This window comes from Rana temporaria, chromosome 1, assembly GCF_905171775.1.
Source record: "Rana temporaria chromosome 1, aRanTem1.1, whole genome shotgun sequence".
NCBI lineage: Eukaryota > Metazoa > Chordata > Amphibia > Anura > Ranidae > Rana > Rana temporaria.
The window spans coordinates 256406603-256428416 of NC_053489.1; the positions used below are offsets into that span (position 1 = coordinate 256406603).

The 21814-nt window shown below is 48.5% G+C and overlaps 1 protein-coding gene across 1 annotated transcript in view; it reads right to left on the reverse strand.

Annotated features, from left to right (window-relative positions):
• Window positions 1-21814, reverse strand: part of RNF212B (ring finger protein 212B) — a 277775-nt gene that overhangs the window by 204989 nt on the left and 50972 nt on the right. Inside the window, exon 6 of the mRNA XM_040354528.1 lies at window positions 11654-11696. Coding sequence (XP_040210462.1) covers window positions 11654-11696 — 43 coding nt within the window. The remainder of the gene's footprint in view (window positions 1-11653; window positions 11697-21814) is intronic.

A 21814-nucleotide genomic window follows, 5' to 3' on the forward strand; every position in this document is an offset into this window, starting at 1 on the left:
ATTACAAAAAAAGGGGAGTTGCCATCTGGGACCTCTGGGCCCTTTAATCCAAAAAAGAAACCTCTGGGCCCTTTAATAGAAAAAAAAATATATAAAAAAAAAATAAACATTTATAAAATAAAAAAGGGGGGTTTGTCACATGGGGCCCTGGGGACCTCTGAGCCCTTTAATAAATAAAAAAAAATATATTATATATATATATATATATATATATATATATATATATATATAAAAAAAAAAAAAGAAAAAAAAGACATTTTTTTATAAAAAAAAAGGGGGGTTGCCATCTGGGGCCCTGGGGATCTCTGGGCCCTTTAATAATAATAATAATAAAAAAAAAAATATATATATATATATATAATGTGTGTGATATATATATATATATATATATATATATATATATATATATATATATATATATATATATATATATAGAAAAAAAATAAATACATATATATAAAAAATAAATAAAAAAAAGGGGGGTCCACCACCGGAGAAGAAGCCCACTCTCTTAAAAAGGCTCTCCTCAGGGGGCACTGAGCCGCCAGGCGGTGAGGGACTACAAAAGCCCTCAGTGGCTTTTCTCATTCTGCATCTTAGAGATTAGCAAAGAAAGGGCACAGAAGGAAAAACCTACACAGAGCGGTCTGATTTGTGTGATCCCAAAACAGAGCGAGCCCTCAGCGGAAACCCAGCTGCACTATCCAGCTACAGAGAGTCCCGTACGGCAGTGAGAAGCGCACCCCTAAGTGCCTTATCTTGCACCCCCAGGTATCTGGTCCATGGCTCCATTGTGACAGAGCATTCCCCAGGGGATAACGGGGGGGGGGGCACTCCTTTAACGCCCGACCGCAGTCCACCCCCACCCTGGCACCAAAGTGTCCAGGACAAACAGTAAAAAACATCTGTGGGGATCCCAGGTATTAGACACCTGCTGCCATCACAAGCATGTGGAGGAAGGACCAGATACTGACACAAAATAGAGCAACACATAGTGTGTATGTATAACATGCAATTGTGTTACACCAGAAAACGGAAGCTCCCATGCCCTATTCAGGGCAATTCACCCTTTGCTGCGCTGGTCGGGGGTACCAGGGGACTCACCGAGGAGGAGACTGCCCAGTGCCACCATCCGCCCACAGCACACGGCGTGTGGGGAGGAAAAAACACTGTGAGGTAACTTGCGGCATCCAAAGAAAAATACAACACAGAAAACCCCACAAAAAACCCAGGCCAGATACAGTCCCCTCAGGGAGGCCCCCCCCCGACAGCGTCAAATGTTTACACTGCAGCAGAGGGAAAGGAGCAGGGAAGGGAGGAGAAGAGGACCCCCGAACCCCAGGAATGCTCAGCCGTACCAACCCACCTAAGCGGGAGGGACTGTACTTACCTGTTCAAGCGAGGACTGGCTGACGCATTCCTGACAGACCTACAACCGCAATGGAGGTAGCTGTCGGCCCGGGCCACTGTGAGTGAGACAACACCACAGCCCAGTCATATGTGGACCTCGGAGCAAAGCTCACCGGCCACCCCAGGAGCCATGGGGTATGGCGTGGCAGACCAAGCCTCTTTGCAAAGGTGTGCCCACGCTTGCTGGTCGGACTGAGTAGACTACAAGGATCTATATTATCCAGCCTGTCTCTCAGCCGACAGATGAAAGAAGATTCTTCAAGAAAAAATTTAAATAAAATAAAATAAAATACAATTTCTCCTCAGGCACTGGGCCCAAAGGGAGCCATACGTCCTTCTCCTTTGCTAGGCAGAATGAAACTGAGGCTACATGCTGCAGTGAGGAGGGTTATGTCTGGAGGGACCGCCCCCTGGGTGGGGCTGTTCAACTCAGTTAATGTAACATGTATTTAATGATCTAACATGTTTCTGCCTAGTCCTCTCCTGTAAACAGGGAACATAACCTTGTCAAGACTTAAGGAGCTGTGTCCGTCCATGGACGATAAGAGAAATCCTATTTTCTCTTGTCGTCCATGGACGGACACAGTCTCTTCAATTCTTGACAAGTGGGACGTCCCCAAGCAGTGTCAAAAAAATGAGGGGCGGGAACAGTATCAGTAAAAAAAAACACACAACTTCACCCCAAACAGGCAGAGCTCCTCAACGGAGGAGATGCAACTTTAAACAGCCGCCTGCAAAACCTTGTGGCCGAAGGAAGCATCTGAAGATGCACTCACATAAACCTTGTAAAATTTTGAGAAAGTGTGAACGGACGACCAAGTCGCCACTTTGCACACCTGTGAGACAGACGCTTGATGTCAGAAAGCCCAGATAGCACCAACTGCCCTGGTCGAATGTGCCGTAACCGGAAAAGGGGGCGCCCGCCCCCTAAGAGCATAAGCCTGTATGACAGTCTGTCTGATCCACCGAGAAATGGTGACTGACGAGACCGCCAGGCCCCTTTGTGGACCGGATACCGACACAAAAAGTGAGTCAGACCTCCGAAACAGAGCCGTAGCTGACAGGTACACCCGCAGAGCGTGTACCATGGCCGAGGACACAAGGATGGAAGCATAATGTCCTTATTGAAAGGTGAAAGGACGAAACCACCTTCGGTAAAAAGGAAGGTTGCGGGCGTAACACCGCCTTATCCTTATGGAGGACCAAGTATGGCGACTTGCAGGACAAGGCCGCTAACTCAGAAACCCTTCTGACAGACGTAATGGCCACCAAGAAGGCCACCTTCTGAGAAAGCGTCAAGAGAGGAATCTCTCTGATGTCCTCGAAGGGAGGTTTCTGAAGAACCAAGAGCACCAAATTCAAATCCCATGGGGGAAGAGGTGGTCTAAGAGGGGGAAGTATATGACGAACCCCCTGCACAAAGGTACCCACCAGAGAATGGGCCGCCAAAAGCCGCTGAAAGAACACAGCCAAGGCTGAAATCTGACCCTTAATGGTGCTTAAGGCAAGCTTCTGATCCACGCAAAAATAGCAGGATCCTGGATACCGAATACATCTGTGGATGCCAACCCATCTCTTCGCACATAGAGATGTAGGTCTTCCAAGTGCGATGGTAAATCTTCCTAGAAGAAGACTTCCGTGCCCGCAACATAGTTGGAATGGCAGAGTCAGAAAGACCTCGGCCCATTAGAACCTGGCTTTCAATAGCCATGCCGTTAAAGCCAGTGACTGTAAATCAGGATGGAGGAGTATAGGACCTTGAGACAGAAGGTCCTCCCGCATTGGCAGCCGCCAAGGCGTATCCGCCACTAGGCGCACAAGATCGGCGTACAAAGGATGCCAGGGCCAATCCGGGGTGTTTAGAATCATCAGGATCCCCTCGGCCTCCACTCTGCGGAGCAGACGAGGCAGCAACTTTAATAGGGGAAAGGCACAGATTAATCGATACTGACCCCACGGGGCTACCAACGCGTCTGACGCGTCCGCCCAGGGATCCCTGGACCTGGCCACGAACCTTGACACCTTGCGGTTGAGGAGAGAGGCCAGGAGATCCACATCCGGTGTTCCCCATCTCCTGCAAAGGAGTTGAAACACCTCCGGATGCAATGACCATTCTCCCTGGTCCAGCATCTGGCGACTCAGGTAGTCTGCCTGCCAGTTCTCCACGCCTGGAAGGTAGACGGCCGACAGAGCCGGCACGCTTCTTTCTGCCCATCTTAGGATGTGAGTGACCTCGGCGCTGCAGCCGAGCTCCGAGTTCCCCCCTGATGGTTGATATAAGCCACCGCCGTGGCGTTGTCCGACTGGATCCTGATCAGGCGGCCTTGCAACCTCCTTGACCACGAGGAGAGGCACAGCCTGATCGCCCGAAGTTCCAAGACATTGATCGGTAGACGGGATTCTTCTAGAGTCCAACGACCCTGGGCCGACTGGACCCCCCAGATGCCCCCCCCAGCCCGTGAGACTGGCTTCCGTCGTAACCACCGTCCACTGAAAGGGGAGAAAGGGCTTCCCTGACCGAAGAGCCGGGGATCTCAGCCACCAAGTCAGAGACGCCCTGACCAGGTGGTTGACCTAAATCTGACGATCCAGCGACGATGGAGATCTGTTCCACTTGGACAGGATCTCCCTCTGTAGTACTCGAGTGTGGAACTGGTCGTACGGTACAGCCTCGAACGAGGCCACCATGAGGTCCAGAACTCGCATGCAAAATCAGAGAGACGACCATTTGCGGGACGTCAAAACTGGAGCGTCTGCAACTTTTCCAGGGGTAGAAAGACCCTCGCTTCTGAGGAGTCCAGAAACAACCCCAGATATTCCAAACGCTGAGTCGGAACCAGGACCGACTTCTGAATGTTTAACACCCACCTGAATTCTTGGAGGGTCGGGCTGGTTATAGACACGTCCTCCCTTAATTCTGAGCCAGAAGCTGCTCTCAGAAGAAGATCGTCTAAGTAGCCCACAATGGCAATGCCTCGCTGTCTCAGCAAAGCTAGGATCGGTGCGAGCACCTTGGTAAAAACTCTGACGCCAGGCCAAAATGGAGGGCCACAAACTGATAGTGGTCCTCCCGGATCGCAAAGCGCAGAAACCTCTGGTGACTTGCGCAGATTGGGACATGCAAGTCCCCCGGGTGGAGCGCAGCTACCACCGAGCTAATTGATTCCATGCAGAACTTCCTTACTTTCACAAAGACATTCAGGGCCTTGAGGTCCAGGATCGGACGGACCCTATCCTTCTTCGGGACCACAAACAGATTAGAATAAAAACCCTGAAACTTCTCGTCCTGCGTAATGGGTAAAACTACTCCGCAACCTAGCAGGTCCCCTACTGCCCCCAACAGGGCATCCCAACGAGCCGGTAGGAGAGGGAGACTTGAGGGAAAGAATCTGTTCGGGGGATAGGAAAGAAACTCTATCTTGTACCCCAAAGAGACCACCTCGCAGACCCATCGGTCGGAGAGCAGAGAGGTCCATCGAGTCGTGAACCTGCAAAGCTGTCCCCCCACCCATGAGTCGAGCGGGGGCAGACCTTCATGCAGTTGCGGGCTTGGGTGCTGGCTTGTTCGGCTTACGCACCCAGGGACGTTTCTGTCCCCCAGCTGAGCCCTTGTCGGTCTGGGAGAGTTTACCCGTGGGCCCTGACTGACGAAAATACCGCTTCTGTGTGGGAAAAGAAGGACCCGGCTTATGGCGGGGTTCCTACCCCTTGGAGGACTGAGGGAGGAGAGTGCTCTTTCCTCCCATGACATCCTTGATAATGTCGTCCAGTGAAGACACAAAAAGTCTCCCACCTTTGAAGGATAAATCCGCCAGGGCTTTTTTTAGAGGCCTGCTCCGCAGACCAGCATTTTAGCCTAAGCAGGCGGCGTAAAACCACCACCGAAACAGAAGCCCTGGATATCAAGGGTGCTGCATCTAGTGAAGCATCACAAACATAGACAAGGCCCTGGACCAGCTGGTCAGCCAGTCTAATAACCTCGGAGGGGAGTTAGTGCTCCTCCGCAAAACCTTTGCCCACTCAGTAAGTGTCTGAGACACCAGGGTAGTGGCCACAATAGGCCACAAGGCAGACCCCAGCATGGAAAACATGGAGCGGGTCAGTGCTTCGAATCTTCTATCAGTCTGATCCTTAAAAACAGGAATTCCCTCTATAGGGAGAGTAGTCACCTTGTTTAACTGGGCAACCGGAGGGTCCACCATCGGAGGAGAAGTCCACTTTTTTAAAAGGTTCTCCTCAAAAGGGTACCGAACCGCCAGGCGGTGAGGGACTACAAAAGCCTTCTGCGGCTTTTCCCATTCCGCATCAATGAATTTATCAAAGAAAGACACATAAGGAAAAACCTTTAGGGCCCTTGCACACGGGGCGGATCAGTAATGATCCGCCTCTGTGTGTCCGTAAGCTCAGCAGGGATCGCTCCGTACAGTATATCCCCGCTGAGCCGGCGGCTGACAGGGCGGTCCCTGCACACTGTGCAGGGACCGCTCTGTCTTTTCTCCGCTCTCCCCTATGGGGGGATCAGATGAACACGAACTGTATGTCCATGTTCATCCGATCCGCAGACGGAAGAAAAAATACGGGTTTCTTCCGTCCGAAAAATCGGATCTTTGCGGAGGCGGGTGATTACGTGTGTCAGCGGATGTTTATCCGCTGACACCCGCAATCACATAGGGACCAATGTATGTGCCTTTTTCATCCGCAAACGGATGGATGAAAAAACGGACATAGGCCCCTTTCAGACGTGCGAAACGTAACAGAGCGGTCTGATTTGTGTGACCCAAAGGCTGCACTATGCAGCTTAAGGGAGTCCCTTACAGCATTGATAAGCTCCCTGACAAGTGCCTTATCATGCCCCGACCCAGTTAAAGTGTCTTCCTCATAAGGAAGGTCCTGGTCCACGTCTTCAGATAAAACAGAACCAGGCACCTGAGCCACAGCCGGGTCCTGGTCTGAATCTGAACATTCCCCAGGGGATAGCGGAGGGAGGGGACGCTTTTTACCCCCCTTACTGCCGCACACAGCTTCCACCCTGGCAACAAATGTCTCCAGGACTGCCGACAAAGGCCCGGATTTACAGACATTGGCGCACATTTATGCTGCCGTAGCGTATCTCCTTTACGCTACGCCGACGCAGCGCAGAGAGGCAAGCATGAAATTAACAAAGCACTTCCTCCCAAAACTGCGCTGGGTTTCCAAGGCGTAAGTTGGCGTAAGTGGAAGTGGGCGTGAGCCATGCAAATGAGGCGTGACCCCATGCAAATGATGGGCCGAGCGCCAGACAGATACAAATCGCCAACTGCGCAAGCGCCGTTCCGTGGGCGCATCTCAGTGCGCATGCTCACAATCACGTCGGAACAACTGCCTAAGATACGTCGGATCACTGCCTATGGCGTGAACGTAACATACGCCTAGTCATATTCACGTCATACGTAAACTACGTAAAATACGTCGGCTTGTGTTCCCTGGTGCAGCCCTTTGCATGGATGCTGCCAAGTTTCACCTCCTTTATGGGGCATAACTTTACACCGGACGTATAACTTTACGCGCACTGCGTCAGACGGACGGACGTTTGTGAATCGGCGTATCTCCCTAATTTGCATATGTGAATAGAAAATCAATGGGAGCGCCAAATACGTCCAGTGTAAATATGCGCCCACTCTACGCCGGCGTAGGCAAGTTACGTCGGTCGGATGAAGCCTATTTTCAGGCGTATCTTAGTTTCTGAGTCCGGCACATAGATACGACGGCGCAAGTGCTTTGTGAATCTGGGCCTAATGCCGCATACACACCATCACTTTATGTGATGAAAAAAAACGACACTTTCTGTGAAGTAAAAAATGACGTTTTTGAAACTTCAATTTTCAAAGACGAAGTTGCCTACACACCATCGTTTTTCTCACAATGTTCTTGCAAAGTGAGGTTACGTTCCACCACGTTTTTCCATTGAAGCTCGCTTCATAAGTAGCTTCTGGGCATGCGTGGATGAAAAAACGTCTTAGAAAACGACGTTTTTTGCTACACACGGTCAATTTCTGTGAAGTAAAAAGTGCACTTTTGAAAAACGACACATAAAATTGAAGCATGCTTCAATTTTTTTTGGTCGTTTTTTACAAGACATAAAACAACGTTTTCCCCCACACACGGTCAATTAAAGTGACGTTTTTAAAAACGTCATTTTTTTTCATCACATAAAGTGATGGTGTGTACGCGGAATAAGAGTCTATTGTGAGTGCAGAAGCAGAAGTACCAGCTGCCACCTCTGTCATGCTGGGGGGAAGAAGGACCAGATACTGACTCCATTTTTGAGAAAAAAAAACTCCCAGGGCTCAGTTCAGACTAAGCAGAAAAAAAAAAAAAACAACACTCCTGCTGCGTCACCCAGGGGACTCACCACACCGGAGGACTGCTCAGCGCCGCTGCCCGTGTCACGCACACCGCTGTGTGTGTGTGTGAGGAGAAGCCATGAGGTAAGCTGTGAGATAGCCGTGGGGTGCTGCGTGAAGAGAACGGCGCTGCGCGCCGTAGGAGTCAACACTAGAGGCCGAGGACTCAGGCAAGATGGCCACCAAGCGCAGCATATGGAGCCTGAAGCGGCCACAGGAAAATGGCCGACCGCCATAATATGCTGTATCATGGCGCGGCTACAACAAAATGGCCGCCAATGAGATTTTCAATAGAAACTGAAAATCCACAAAAAAATGGTGCCAGCGCCGCCAGAACGGTGGTAAAACACAGCATTTTAAAAGTTGAACACACAGAAAAGCTGCCCAGCACCCCAGAAAAGCAGACCCTAGCTGTAAAAAACACATAGGCCAGGCGCACAGTCCCCTCAACCAGGTGCCCCCCCCCCCCCCACAGCAATGCAGAACAGCAGAGGGAAAAAGGGAGCAGGGAAGGGAGGATACCCAAACCCCAGGAATGCTCAGCTGTACCACCCCACCTAAGAGGAAGGGACTGTACTTACCCGTCCATGCGACGACTCACTGACGCATTCCAGACAGGCGTACAACCGCAATGGAGGTAGCCGTCGGCCCGGTCCGCTGTCAGTGAGACAACACCACAGCTCAGTCATGTGCGGACCTTGGAGAAAAGCTCACTGGCCACCCCAGGAGTCATGGGGCATGTCGTGGCAGACCCAGCCTCTTTGCAAAGTTGTGCGCATGCTGGCTGGCCGAACTGAGAAGACTACAAGGATCTAGGATATCCAGCCTGTCTCTCAGCCGACAGTCGATAGAAGTCAAAAAGACAAAATAAAAATAAAACATTTTCCTCAGGGCGCTGGGCCCAAAGGGAGCCATACGTCCTTTTCCTTTGCTAGGCAGAACGAAACTGAGGCTGCATGCTGCAGGGAGGAGGGTTATGTCCAAAGGGACCGCCCCCTGGGTGGGGCTGTTCAACTCTGTTTAAATGACATGTATATGAATATCTAACATGTTTCTGCCTAGTCCTCTCCTGTACACAGGGGACATAACCCACTTGTCAAGAATTAAAGAAGCTGTGTCCGTCCATGGACGACAAGAGAAACGTTTTTTAGAACCCGAAAAATGATCGTGTGTACGCGGCATAAGAATAGTTTTCATTCAACCTTTCAAGAGAAATGTAAAACAAATATGATCATATTTAAATGTAGATTTTTCTTTTATTGAATTATCCAAATATTTGTTTCTTAAAAATGTAGCTAAGAGTGCAAAGTATATTTAGTTACCGTATTTATCGGGGTATTGCGCGCTCCGGCGTATAGCGCGCACCCCTAATGTACACCCGAAATTCCTGTAAAAAAAACATTTTAATACTTACAGTTTTGGTGTCTTGCCCGGCGTCCATGTCCGATCCGGCGTCCGTCCGTGGCCTCGGTGGTGTCCTCCTGGCTTCTCCCGCACTGTCTCCGAGTCGAATCCCCGCTTCCCGCGCTCAGTTTGAAGCCTCCGCCGACATATACCGAGCGCAGTACACTCGGGCACGCTCAGCCACGCTCGGCTTCTCACGCATAAACGTCACAGAGCGTGACCACGAGCGAAGCCGAGCCTGGCCGAATGTACCCAAGTGTACTGCGCTCGGTATATATGTCGGCGGAGTCTTCAAACTGAGCGCGGGAAGCAGGTATCGGCGTATATTGCGCACCCATCATTTCCCCTTATTTTAAGCGGAAAAAAGTGCGCTGTATACGCCGATAAATACGGTACGTTAGTCTAAAATTCTTCTCTAAGAGCTGGATCATTTGACCCAATGACAACCAATGTTTTTTGGTCTTTTCATATTTGGGTATAATTTTTACTTTAATTCTGTGAGCCTGGTGCAGCTGACTAAGGCTGGATTTGCACCTATGCATTTTTTGTGCTTTTTGCATTTTGCAGATTTGCACTACAATCCATTTACCAAGGTTTACTATGGAACACGTTCTGTAGTGCAAATCTGCAAAATGCAAAAAGCACTAAAAATGCATAGGTGTGAATCCAGCCTTAAAGCCCATTACATGATGAAAATGCATACATATAAATCATTTAAATATTGTTGCTGTATATCACTTTTGGATAAGAATCCACAAACAGGCAAAATATTGCTGGAACAAGCCTGTAAATATACCTGACATCTGATCTGCATTAAAGCGGGAGTTCACCCGAAAAACAATTTTTAACATTAGATTGAGGCTCATTTTGTCAAGGGGAATCGGGTTTTTTTTTTTAAATCGAAGCAGTACTTACCGTTTTAGAGATAGATCTTCTCCGCCGCTTCCGGGTATGGTCTTCGGGACTGGGCGTTCCTATTTGATTGACAGGCTTCCGACAGGCTTCCGACGGTCGCATACATCGCGTCACGAGTAGTCGAACGTCGGTGCGGCTCTATACGGCGCCTGCGCTACTTTCGGAAAATCGTGACGCGATGTATGTGACCGTCGGAAGCCTGTCAATCAAATAGGAACGCCCAGTCCCGCAGCCCATACCCGGAAGCGGCGGAGAACATCGCTCTCTAAAACGGTAACTACTGCTTCGATTTATAAAAAAAAACACCCGATTCCCCTTGACAAAATGAGCCTCAATCTAATGTTAAAAATTAAGTTTTTGGGTGAACCTCCACTTTAACATGATCGGAATCACTGACTCTGACTTATTTAAACGAGTATATGAATGACAATCCCAAACTCTATATATTTACATAACAAGACAAGAAATACCAGCTTTCATATTTCTCTCCTCCCATGTTCCATTTATTTAAGATAAAAGCAGTGATAAACTGCAAATGATAGAAATGTGGGGTACTAAACTGCATATTAAGTTGATGGGATGATTGGATTATTGGCTGCAATACTGAGAACTCTCACTAGATGTCAGTGTACTTTATACACATATATATGGTAATGACTCTGTTGTTTCTCAAAATATGTTATTCTATCCTGCAGTGCTTGATACAATGTCGCAAGAAGCAGTTGCTAATGTTTAACTGTTCACTTGATGATATATATATATGCAGGTGGCAACCGTTCATATTTTAGTACACTGAAGTCAGATGTTTAAATGTTCTTTGCATTATGGTTGTAAATTAGTTTCTGCCTCTGTGTGGTACACAGCAAACAATATAACTATTGTGTATATACATTTGTGCGTTTGTATAAAAACACACTCTTGTACTGTTAGGCCCTTACACACTGCCCTACTGCAGCTTATCCGCAGTACAGGTGCAGCGTGCTTTCCCATAGATTTTTATTAGATCAAGCGTTTATGGTTTATTTTCTAAAAGCACACCAAAGATGCAGCATGCAGGACTTTTGGTGCACTTTCAGAAAACACGCCAAGAATAATAAAAGTCTGGCAATTGGCAACAAATGGAAAGTTGCTCGTACTGCTATCAGAACACAGTGCTGGTCAATGTATGTAAATAATGCTACTATGGTCTATTAGGCCACCCATACACAGTTTGCATTTCGGCCGGTTCAACAGGAAGTGGCAGAGATTCGAATTGTTAATGGGCAGGCTAAATGTACCAAGTTGATCGATCGATCAACCTGCTGGATTCTCTTGCGATTCTCCTGCGATTATTGCTAGTGGCTGCAAACTCGTGGTTGCAGGAAAGAAACTTGCAACTTGTATGGCCTGCTTTAGAGCACATCCAGTGGCCGCATTGTTCTTCAATGGAAATGGTTTGTTTGAGCCAGTTTGGCTTGGAAATGACATTAAAACCAAATGTTATTGAAAATCTTCTCATATTTCTATTAACCCTTATACATTTGATTCCCCATTACACTTACCTTCCAATTTGTCCGCTGTGCTGACTGCTAACCCGAGGAGTAACTGAGTGAAGCAATCACAAATATGCAAATAAATCTAATGCCTGCATTGAGTTTGTAATAAAGCTTAAAGTAGTACTATGGCCTCCTATTAAATAAACTTGTGCTGCTACACTTAGATCCCTTTCACATGGGGTGTATTCCTTTCCGATCATCAGGGGATTTGTGGGCTGATCTCTTGCTCATCGGAGCAAAGCGGGCGGATGGCACATCCATATCTGCTCAGTTTCTGCACAACAGATGTGGACAGAGGCCGCTCTTCTCTATGGGTGACCAGGATTGAATGTACTCTGCTGTCTGTGTTCAACCGGCTACCTTCGAGTCGCTTGTTTTTTAAGTCAACTCAATCAAACCCAGAGGTAGGCAGGTGTAAACATACACAAGTGCGTTTACTCCTGCCTGTTCCAAAGAATGCATGGGCCTTACGATCAGGTCTGCCTGAAGAACTGACAGGTGGACCTAATCAGAACTTCCGCTTTAAAGGGGCCTTAAAGTGTATTGCTACATTTGCAGACAAATTGGAATAATACCTGCTTAACTAAATATCTTATCCAGTATGTCACTTCCCTATGCTATGCATAGTTGCTATATTCAAATGCTACATTATATTCCTTACAATACACTTAACATAAAGCATCATTTTTATAAAGGGTTTCTGTGCTTAGAATTACATGAACACACAGTGCAACCATTGTTAGTTACATAAAGTTTTATGTGCCAAAACATATTTTGGGCAAAGCAAACTTCTCTATAGGGTAAAGTTGCACGAATGTGATTACTCATGACACATATAGTCCAAATACCGCTTCCAACTACAATCTTCTATATCTTCTATTTTACACAATTGCTCCCTTGTGTCACCTCCAATAACATACAATTCCTCTTGTGCAAAAATCCAAATGGGCACAAGAAGTGCCACAGAGGATTGATTGATTTGAAATAAAAGATATAACAGTCTGTGGTTGGAAAACTGAATTTGGACTCAGGGGCTGATCCAGAGTCTAGTCTGGGAAGGGGCACTGCCAGAAAATATGTTTTTTTTGCGGGCAATTTATCGGGGAAATGGCTGGTGTTGGCGCTTTAATCATCATGGCACCATGGTTGATATGGTGTCAGGATGATTGAAGTGCATTATTTATATTATTACGCTGTTATTTAAAATGAAATAGTTCAACTCACCATAATGCAGAATCAGTGGGAGCCCTCAGTGTGTCACATGTCACCTGCCATCAAATGCAGCATGTCACTTGCCATGTCACCTGCCTTTAAATGCAGATTGCCACATTGCTTGCCACCAGATGTGAATTGTCACTTGCCACGTCCCTGCCACAAGTTGCGGATTGTCACTTGCCTGCCACCAGATATGGACCACGTCGCCTGCCACCAGATGCGGATTGTCACTTACCACGTCCCTTCCCAAATTGCAGATTATCACTTGGCTGCCACCAGATGCAGATTGTCACTTGCCACGTCACCTGCCACAAGTTGCAGATTGTCACGTTACCTGCCACCAGATGCAGATTGTCACTTGCCACATCACCTGCCAAACGTTGCAGATTGTACCTTGCCAAGTCGCCTGCCACACATGGCAGATTGCCACTTGCCGCACGTTGTGGATTGTCACTTGCCTGCTACAAGGTGCGGATTGTCACTTGCTGTGTCCCAGAGTAAAGGCAGGCAGCAGAGAGATGATGTAATCTCTCTGCTGCCTGTGATTGCACAGTGAGGGCAGAACTGCAGTGATCCAAGATGGGCGATGAGAGATGACGCCACCTCTCTGCTCCCCCCACCCACCGGCCTGCTAACTGGCCGGCATGCCCACCCGCTGACTGGCCCGTCCGACCACTCACCCGCCGGCCCATCACTAATATCTCGGGGAGGGGGGACATTTGCCCTGTTGCTTTCCCCCCGGATCTGCCCCTGTTTGGACTTTACATATCGTGTGTGTTAGGCCCCGTACACACGTCCGAGGAACTCGACGTGCCAAACACATCGAGTTCCTCGTCGAGTTCAGTGTGGAAGCCGCCGAGATCTCGGCGGGCCGACTTTCCTCATTGAACAACAAGGAAATAGAGAACATGTTCTCTTTTCGGCCCGACGAGTTCCTCGTCGGGTTCCTCGCTGAAAAGTGTACACACGACCGAGTTTCTCGGCAGAATCCAGCTCCGACCGAGTTTCTGGCTGAATTCTGCCGAGAAACTCTGTCGTGTGTACGGGGCCTAAGATTTTACCCTACAGAAGTATTTGGTTTTTGACACACAGCACTTTATGTAACTAATGTTTGTTGCACAGTGTGATCATCTAGTTCTAAGCACAGAACATTATGGAAATTATGTTTTATGTCAAGTATAATAGGGTCAATTCACTAAGAGTTAAATACTGGCACCTAAAAAGCGGTAAAATACAGCATACGGTAAATCAGTTTATCAAGAATTTAGCGTTAAATACCAAATGCAGACCCTTTGGGTCTGGTATAGATTTTAAGGGGAACCCCACACCAAAATGTAAAAAAAAACAAACAGCGTGGGTTCCCCCCCAAAATCCATATCAGACTCTTATACGAGCATGCAGCCCGGCAGGTCAGGAAAGAGGGGGGCGGGTGAATGAGTGCCCTGAACATGGGGGGTGGGTGCTTTGGGGCGGGAAGGCTCTCAGATTCTTAAAAAATTGTGTCCCCCCATGTAAATCCATTGTCAATCATGCAGATCTCCGGACCTGAAAGAGAAAAAAACACAAAGACGCTCCCGCCTTCGATGAGGGCTGGCTGCCTACTGCAGCCTTCTGACATTTCTTATATAGGTACAGTGCCTTAAAAAATTATTCATACTCCTTGAAATTTTCCACATTTTGTCATGTTACAACCAAAAACGCAAATTAATTTTATTGGGATTTTATCTGATATACCAACACAAAGTGGCACATAATTGTGAAGTGGAAGGAAAATGATAAATGGTTTTCAATTTTTTTTTACAAATAAATATGTGAAAAGTGTGGCGTGCATTTGTATTCAGCCCCCCTGAGTCAATACTTTGTAGAACCAACTTATACTGTAATTTCAGCTGCAAGTTTCTTTTTGGGTATGTCTCTACCAGCTTTGCAAATCTGGAGAGTGACATTTTTGCCCATTCTTCTTTGCAAAGTAGCTCAAGTTCTGTCAGATTGGATGGAGAGTGTCTGTGAACAGCAATTTTCAAGTCTTGCCACAGATTCTCAATTGGATTTAGGTCTGGACTTTGACTGGGCCATTCTAAAACATGAATATGCTTTGATCTAAACCATTCCATTGTACAGTAGTTCTGTCTGTATGTTTAGGGTTGTTGTCCTGCTGGAAGGTGAACCTCTGCCCCAGTCTCACGTCTTTTGGAGACTCTGAGGCCTTGTACACACGATCGTTTTCCTCGACAAAATCCATCAAGAAAATTGGTGGCAGAGCTTTTTTGCAGAGGAAAATGGCCGTGTGTATGTTTTTCATTGAGAAAACTGTCGTGGATCTCGACGAGAAAAAAAGAGAACAAGTTCTCTTTTTTTCTCGTCGGGAGTCTCAATTTCCTTGTCGTGTTTCTCGTCGGGCTGGTTTATGAAGAGAAACACGTTCGTGTGTATGCTTAGAAACGCGCGCATTCTAATAATAAAGTATGAGACGGGAGCGCACCTTCGGAAAAGTAGCGTTCGTAATGGAGATAGCACATTCGTCACGCTGTAAAAGACTGAAAAGTGTGAATCGTCTCTCACCAAACTTTTACTTAACACGCAGTAACATGAGATTAGCAAAAGCAGCCCCAAGGGTGGCGCCAGTGGAATCAAACTTCCCCTTTATAGTGCCGTCGTACGTGTTGTACGTCACCGCATTTGAGAACGACAAGATTTTTATCTTGACAGTGTGTATGACAAGATTCTCGACAAGCCTGACAAGAAACTCGTTGAGGAAAACTAAGGCCCCGTACACACGAGAGGATCGATCCGCTGAAATTGATCCGCGGATCGGTTTCAGCAGATAGATCCGCTGGTGTGTACGATCCAGCGGATATTTATCCGCGGATATATTTCGGGCCGACCGATTTCCAGCGGATAAAAATTTCTTAGCATGCTAAGAAATCTATCCGCTGGAATCGGCTCCAGCGGATCGATCCGGTGGTCTGTACAGACTCACCGGATCGATCCGTCCGAACCCATCCCTCGCATGCGTCGTAATGATTCGACGCATGCGTGGATATCCTTATATGACAACGTCGCGCACGGCACCGAGGTGTGAATTCGGCGCGGATTTCGATCCGATGGTGAGTACACTCCAGCGGATCGAAATCCTCAGAGGATTTATCCACGGAAACGGTCCGGAGGACCGTATCCGCGGATAAATCCTCTCGTGTGTACCCGGCATAACAGGTTTTCTTCTAAGGCCCCATACACACGAGAGGATTTATCCGCGGATACGGTCCTCCGCGATGGAGTGTACTCACCATCGAATCGAAATCCGCGCCGAAATCCTCTGGCGATGACGTGTTGCGCCGTCGCCGCGATTATGACGCGGCGACGTGCACGACGCTGTCATATAAGGAATTCCACGCATGCGTCGAATCATTACGACGCATGCGGGGGATCCCTTCGGACAGATGGATCCGGTGAGTCTGTACAGACCAGCGGATCCATCCGTTGGGATGGATTCCAGCGGATAGATTTGATAGCATGTCATCAAATATTTATCCGCTGGAAATCCATCCCAGGGGATAAATATCCGCGGAAACAGATCCGCTGGAGTGTACACACCATAGGATCTATCCGCTGAAACCCATTCGCTGGGATTTTTCAGAGGATGGATTCTATCGTGTGTATGGGGCCTAAGATTGCCCTGTATTTGGCTCCATCTATCTTCCCATCAACTCTGACCAGCTTCACAATCCCTGCTGAAGAAAAGCATCCTTACAACATGATGCTGCCACCACCATGTTTTTTTTGGTGGGGATGGTGTGTTCAGGGTGATGTGCAGTGTTAGTTTTCCGCCACACATAGCGTTTTGCTTTTAGGCCAAAAAGTGAAATTTTGGTCTCATCTGACCAGAGTACCTTCTTCCACGTTTGCTGTGTCTGCCACGTGGCTTCTTGCAAACGGGACTTCTTATGGCTTTCTTTCAACAATGGCTTTCTTCTTGCCACTCTTCTATAAAGGTCAGATTTGTGAAGTGTTCGAATAATAGTTGTCCTGTGGACATATTCTCCCACCTGAGCGGTGGGTCTCTGCAGCTCCTCCAGAGTTACCATGAGCCTCTTGGCTGCTTCTCTGATTAATGCTCTCCTTGCCCATCAGTTTAGGTGGACGGCCATGTCTTGATAGGTTTGCAATTGTGCCATACTCTTTCCATTTTCAGATGCGAAAAAAAGTGAATACTTTTTCAAGGCACTGTAAGGGGCTGAGCCTCCTGGTGGTCCCACCCCTTGGGACGTCACCAACCCAGCATGCATCGGTCCGTGATGTCACAAGGGGGCTGGACCACCAGGTGACATAGCCAGGTGGCCCTGCCCCTTACCAATATAAGAAAAGTCAGGCGGCAGAGCCTTCCGTAGGCAGCCAGCCTTCGACAGCGGAAGCGTCTTTGTTTTTTCTTTTTCGGGTCTGGCGACGGCTTGATTGATGATGGGTTTACATCAGAGGACACTGTTTTTTTTTTTTTAAATAAAGGAATTGTCAAAAGCTATGTGTGTGTTTTTATTACCTTGTGACACTTTTTTGGTTAACGGGTAGGGGTACTACATACCTGATACTCTTTCACATGGGGGGCGGGATCTGGGGGCACCCTTCCAAAATGACTGCGCACCAGTGCACAAAGCAAGGTGCAATAAAGACATGGATGAGCGAGTTTGGGGCGGAGGAACTTGACTGGCCTGCACAGAGTCCTGACCTCAACCTGATAAAACACCTTTGGGATGGATTAGAGCAGAGACTGTGAGACAGGCCTTCTCGTCAAACATCAGTGCCTGACCTCACAAATGCGCTTCTGGAAGAATAGTCAAACATTCCCATAGACACACTCATAAACCTTATGGACAGCCTTCCCAGAAGAGTTGAAGCTGTTATAGCTGCAAAGGGTGGGCCAACTCAAAATTGAACCCTTCAAACTAAGATTGTGATGTCATTAAAGTGTAAAAGCAGGCTTCCCAATACTTTTAGCAATATAGGGCCAGATTCAGAGAGAACTTACGCCGACGTATCTGTTGATACGCCGCGTAAGTTCTAGGATGCGCCGTCGTATCTATGCGCCGTATTCTTGAAACCAGATACGCCTGAATTCTGGCTCCATCCGACCGACGTAAGTCTCCTACGTCGTCGTATCTTGGGTGCATATTTTCGCTGGCCGCTAGGGGCGCTTCCATTGATTTACGCGTTGAATATGTAAACGACCTAGATACGCCGATTCACGAACGTACTTGCGCCCGTCGCAGTAAGCTACGCCGTTTACGTAAGGCGTACGTCCGGCGTATAGTTATCCCTCATAAAGCAGGGGTAAGTCAAGTTAGGGTATGGCCGTCGGAACAGCCATCGCATTTTACTTCATTTGCGTAAGTCGTACGTGAATGGGGCTGGGCGTAGGTTACATTCACGTCGAAAGCATTGAGCCGACGTATCTTAGGGAGTATATACGACGTGATTCTGAGCATGCGCGCGCATGCGCGTTCGTTCGGGAATTCATTTACATGGAGTCACGGCTAATTTTAATACAACACGCCCACTACCTTCCTAATTTGAATTAGGCGGGCTTACGTCGGCCCATTTACGCTACGCCGACGTAACTTAGGGAGCAAGTGCTTTGTGAATACTGCTCTTGCCTCTACGTTACGTCGGCGTAGCATATATGTGATGTGCTACGCCCGCACAAAAATACGCCGCTGTCTCTGAATCTGGCCCATAGTGTGTATATATATATATATATATATATATACACACACACATACATACACACACACACACACATTATACACACTTTTCCCCCCTTTTTATAAGTGAACACATTCTCTCTGTTCTCAGCTGCATAAGAGCTGAGAGAGGAAAAACAGCAGCACACTGAACTTCCTAGTGAAAGGTTATGCGGAGGGGGTGGGTGAGAACAAGTCTGATGATTGGAGGAGAGCACACTTAGGCCCCATGCACACGAGACGCTGGTAAACGCATGTTCAGAGGCAGTTGGACAGCTATTTCAATTGCCCCTGAACACATTCAATGTTATCGTATGTGTCCATGCACACAGTCCCGTTTATTGCCATTTTTAGGCAGTTGCGTTTAACCTCGTTTTTCCAGAAGCAAAAAAATGGGTTCAGACGCAAAAGTTTTCGCGTTTCAGATGCAAAACGCCGCTAAAAGCGGCACCAGCGTTTTGCCGCGATTTCGTTCATAGGCGTTTTTAAAGGTGACCTATTTTTTTACATTAGAAATCTCAAAAATGATGGCAAATGATGAAAAACCATTAAAAAAACATAAAAAAAATGTAATTGCTTGCATTGCATTGTGGACAATCCATAACTTGTGGCAGGTGACGTGGCCAGTGGACAATCCACAACTTGTGGCCAGGTGACGTGCCAGGTGATGTGAACAGGTGACGTGGCAGGTGATGTGGCCGGGTGACATGGCAAGTGGACAATCCGCAACTTGTGGCAGGTGACATGGCAAGTGGACAATCCACAACTTGTGGCAGGTGACGTGGCCAGATGACATTGCCAGGTGATGTGGCCAGTGGACAATCCACAACTTGTGGCCAGGTGACGTGGCTAGGTGATGTGGCAAGTGGACAATCCACAACTTGTGACCAGGTGACGTGGCCAGGTGATGTGGCCAGGTGGCCAGTGGACAATCCACAACTTGTGGCAGGTGACATGGCCAGGTGACATGGCAAGTGGACAATCCACAACTTGTGGTAGGTAACGTGGCCAGGTGACGTGGCCAGTGGACAATCCACAACTTGTGGCAGGTGACATGGCCAGGTGACGTAGCAGGAGACGTGGCAAGTGGACAATCCACAACTTGTGGCAGGTGACGTGGCCAGGTGAAGTGGCAGGTGATGTGGCCAGGTGACATGGCCTGGTGACGTGGCAAGTGGACAATCCACAACTTGTGGCCAGGTGACGTGCCAGGTGATGTGAACAGGTGACGTGGCAGGTGATGTGGCCGGGTGACATGGCAAGTGGACAATCCGCAACTTGTGGCAGGTGACATGGCAAGTGGACAATCCACAACTTGTGGCAGGTGACGTGGCCAGATGACATTGCCAGGTGATGTGGCCAGTGGACAATCCACAACTTGTGGCCAGGTGACGTGGCTAGGTGATGTGGCAAGTGGACAATCCACAACTTGTGACCAGGTGACGTGGCCAGGTGATGTGGCCAGGTGGCCAGTGGACAATCCACAACTTGTGGCAGGTGACATGGCAAGTGGACAATCCACAACTTGTGGTAGGTAACGTGGCCAGGTGACGTGGCAGGTGACGTGGCCAGTGGACAATCCACAACTTGTGGCAGGTGACATGGCCAGGTGACGTAGCAGGAGACGTGGCAAGTGGACAATCCACAACTTGTGGCAGGTGACGTGGCCAGGTGAAGTGGCAGGTGATGTGGCCAGGTGACATGGCCTGGTGACGTGGCAAGTGGACAATCCACAACTTGTGGCAGGTGACGTGGCAAGTGACGTGCCAGGTGATGTGGCAAGTGAACAATCCACAACTTGTGGCAGGTGACGTGCCAGGTGATGTGAACAGGTGATGTGGCAGGTGACGTGGCCAGGTGACGTGGCAAGTGGACAATCCGCAATTGTGGCAGGTGACGTGGCCAGGTGACGTGGCAAGTGGACAATCCACAACTTGTGGCAGGTGTCGTGGTCAGGTGACGTGGCAAGTGGACAATTAACAACTTGTGGCAGGTGGCGTGGCCAGTTGACATGGCAGGTGACGTGGCAAATGGACAATTCACAACTTGTGGCAGGTGACGTGGCCAGTTGACATGGCAGGTGACGTGGCCAGTGGACAATCCACAACTTGTGGCCAGGTGATGTACCAGGTGACGTGGCCAGGTGACACGGCCAGTGGACAATCCACAACTTGTGGCAGGTGACATGGCAGGTGACGTGGCCAGTGGACAATCCACAACTTGTGGCAGGTGACGTGGCCAGGTGACATGGCAGGTGACGTGGCCAGTGGACAATCCACAACTTGTGGCAGGTGACGTGGCCAGGTGATTTGGCAAGTGGATAATTCACTTGTGGCAGGTGACATGGCCACGTGACATGGCCACGTGACATGGCCAGGTGATGTGGCAAGTGGACAATCCACAACTTGTGGCAGGTGTCATGGTCAGGTGACGTGGCAAGTGGACAATCCACAACTTGTGGCAGGTGACGTGGCCAGTGGACAATCCACAACTTGTGGCAGGTGACGTGGCAGGTGACGTGGCCAGGTGACATGGCAAGTGGACAATCCACAACTTGTGGCAGGTGACTTGGCCAGGTGACATGGCAGGTGACGTGGCCAGGTGATGTGGCCAGTGGACAATCCACAACTTGTGGCAGGTGACGTGGCCAGGTGACATGGCATGTGGCGTGGCCAGGTGACGTGGCAGATGAAGTGGCAAGTGGACAATTCACAACTTGTGGCAGGTGACGTGGCAAGTGGACAATCCGCAGCTTGTGGCAGGTGATGTGGCAAGTGACACGCTAAATACAAGTACACTGCTACTCTCTCAGCTGCTACTCACTCTGGTCTCACAAAGTGGCTGAAATGGTTAAATAATACTGTTTTTTGAGCTTAGGGAGGGTCTTATGATGTTTCTTAACTAAACGCTTATAAACGCAAACACGGTAAAACGGGCGATCAGGGGGCGGGTTTCATTTAAATGAAGCGCGTCCCCGCGCCGAATGAACTGCGCATGCGTCGTCCAGAAATTTCCCGCCGTGCTTTGCGCGAAATGACGTCGCACCGACGTCATTTTTTGAACTTAGACGTGAGTTACGTCCATCCCTATTCACGGACGACTTACGCAAAAAAAAAAATTCAAATTTCGACGCGGGAACGACGGCCATACTTAACATGGCAAGTCTATCTATACGCCGCAAAATACCAGCTTTAACTATATGCCGGAAAAAGCCGAC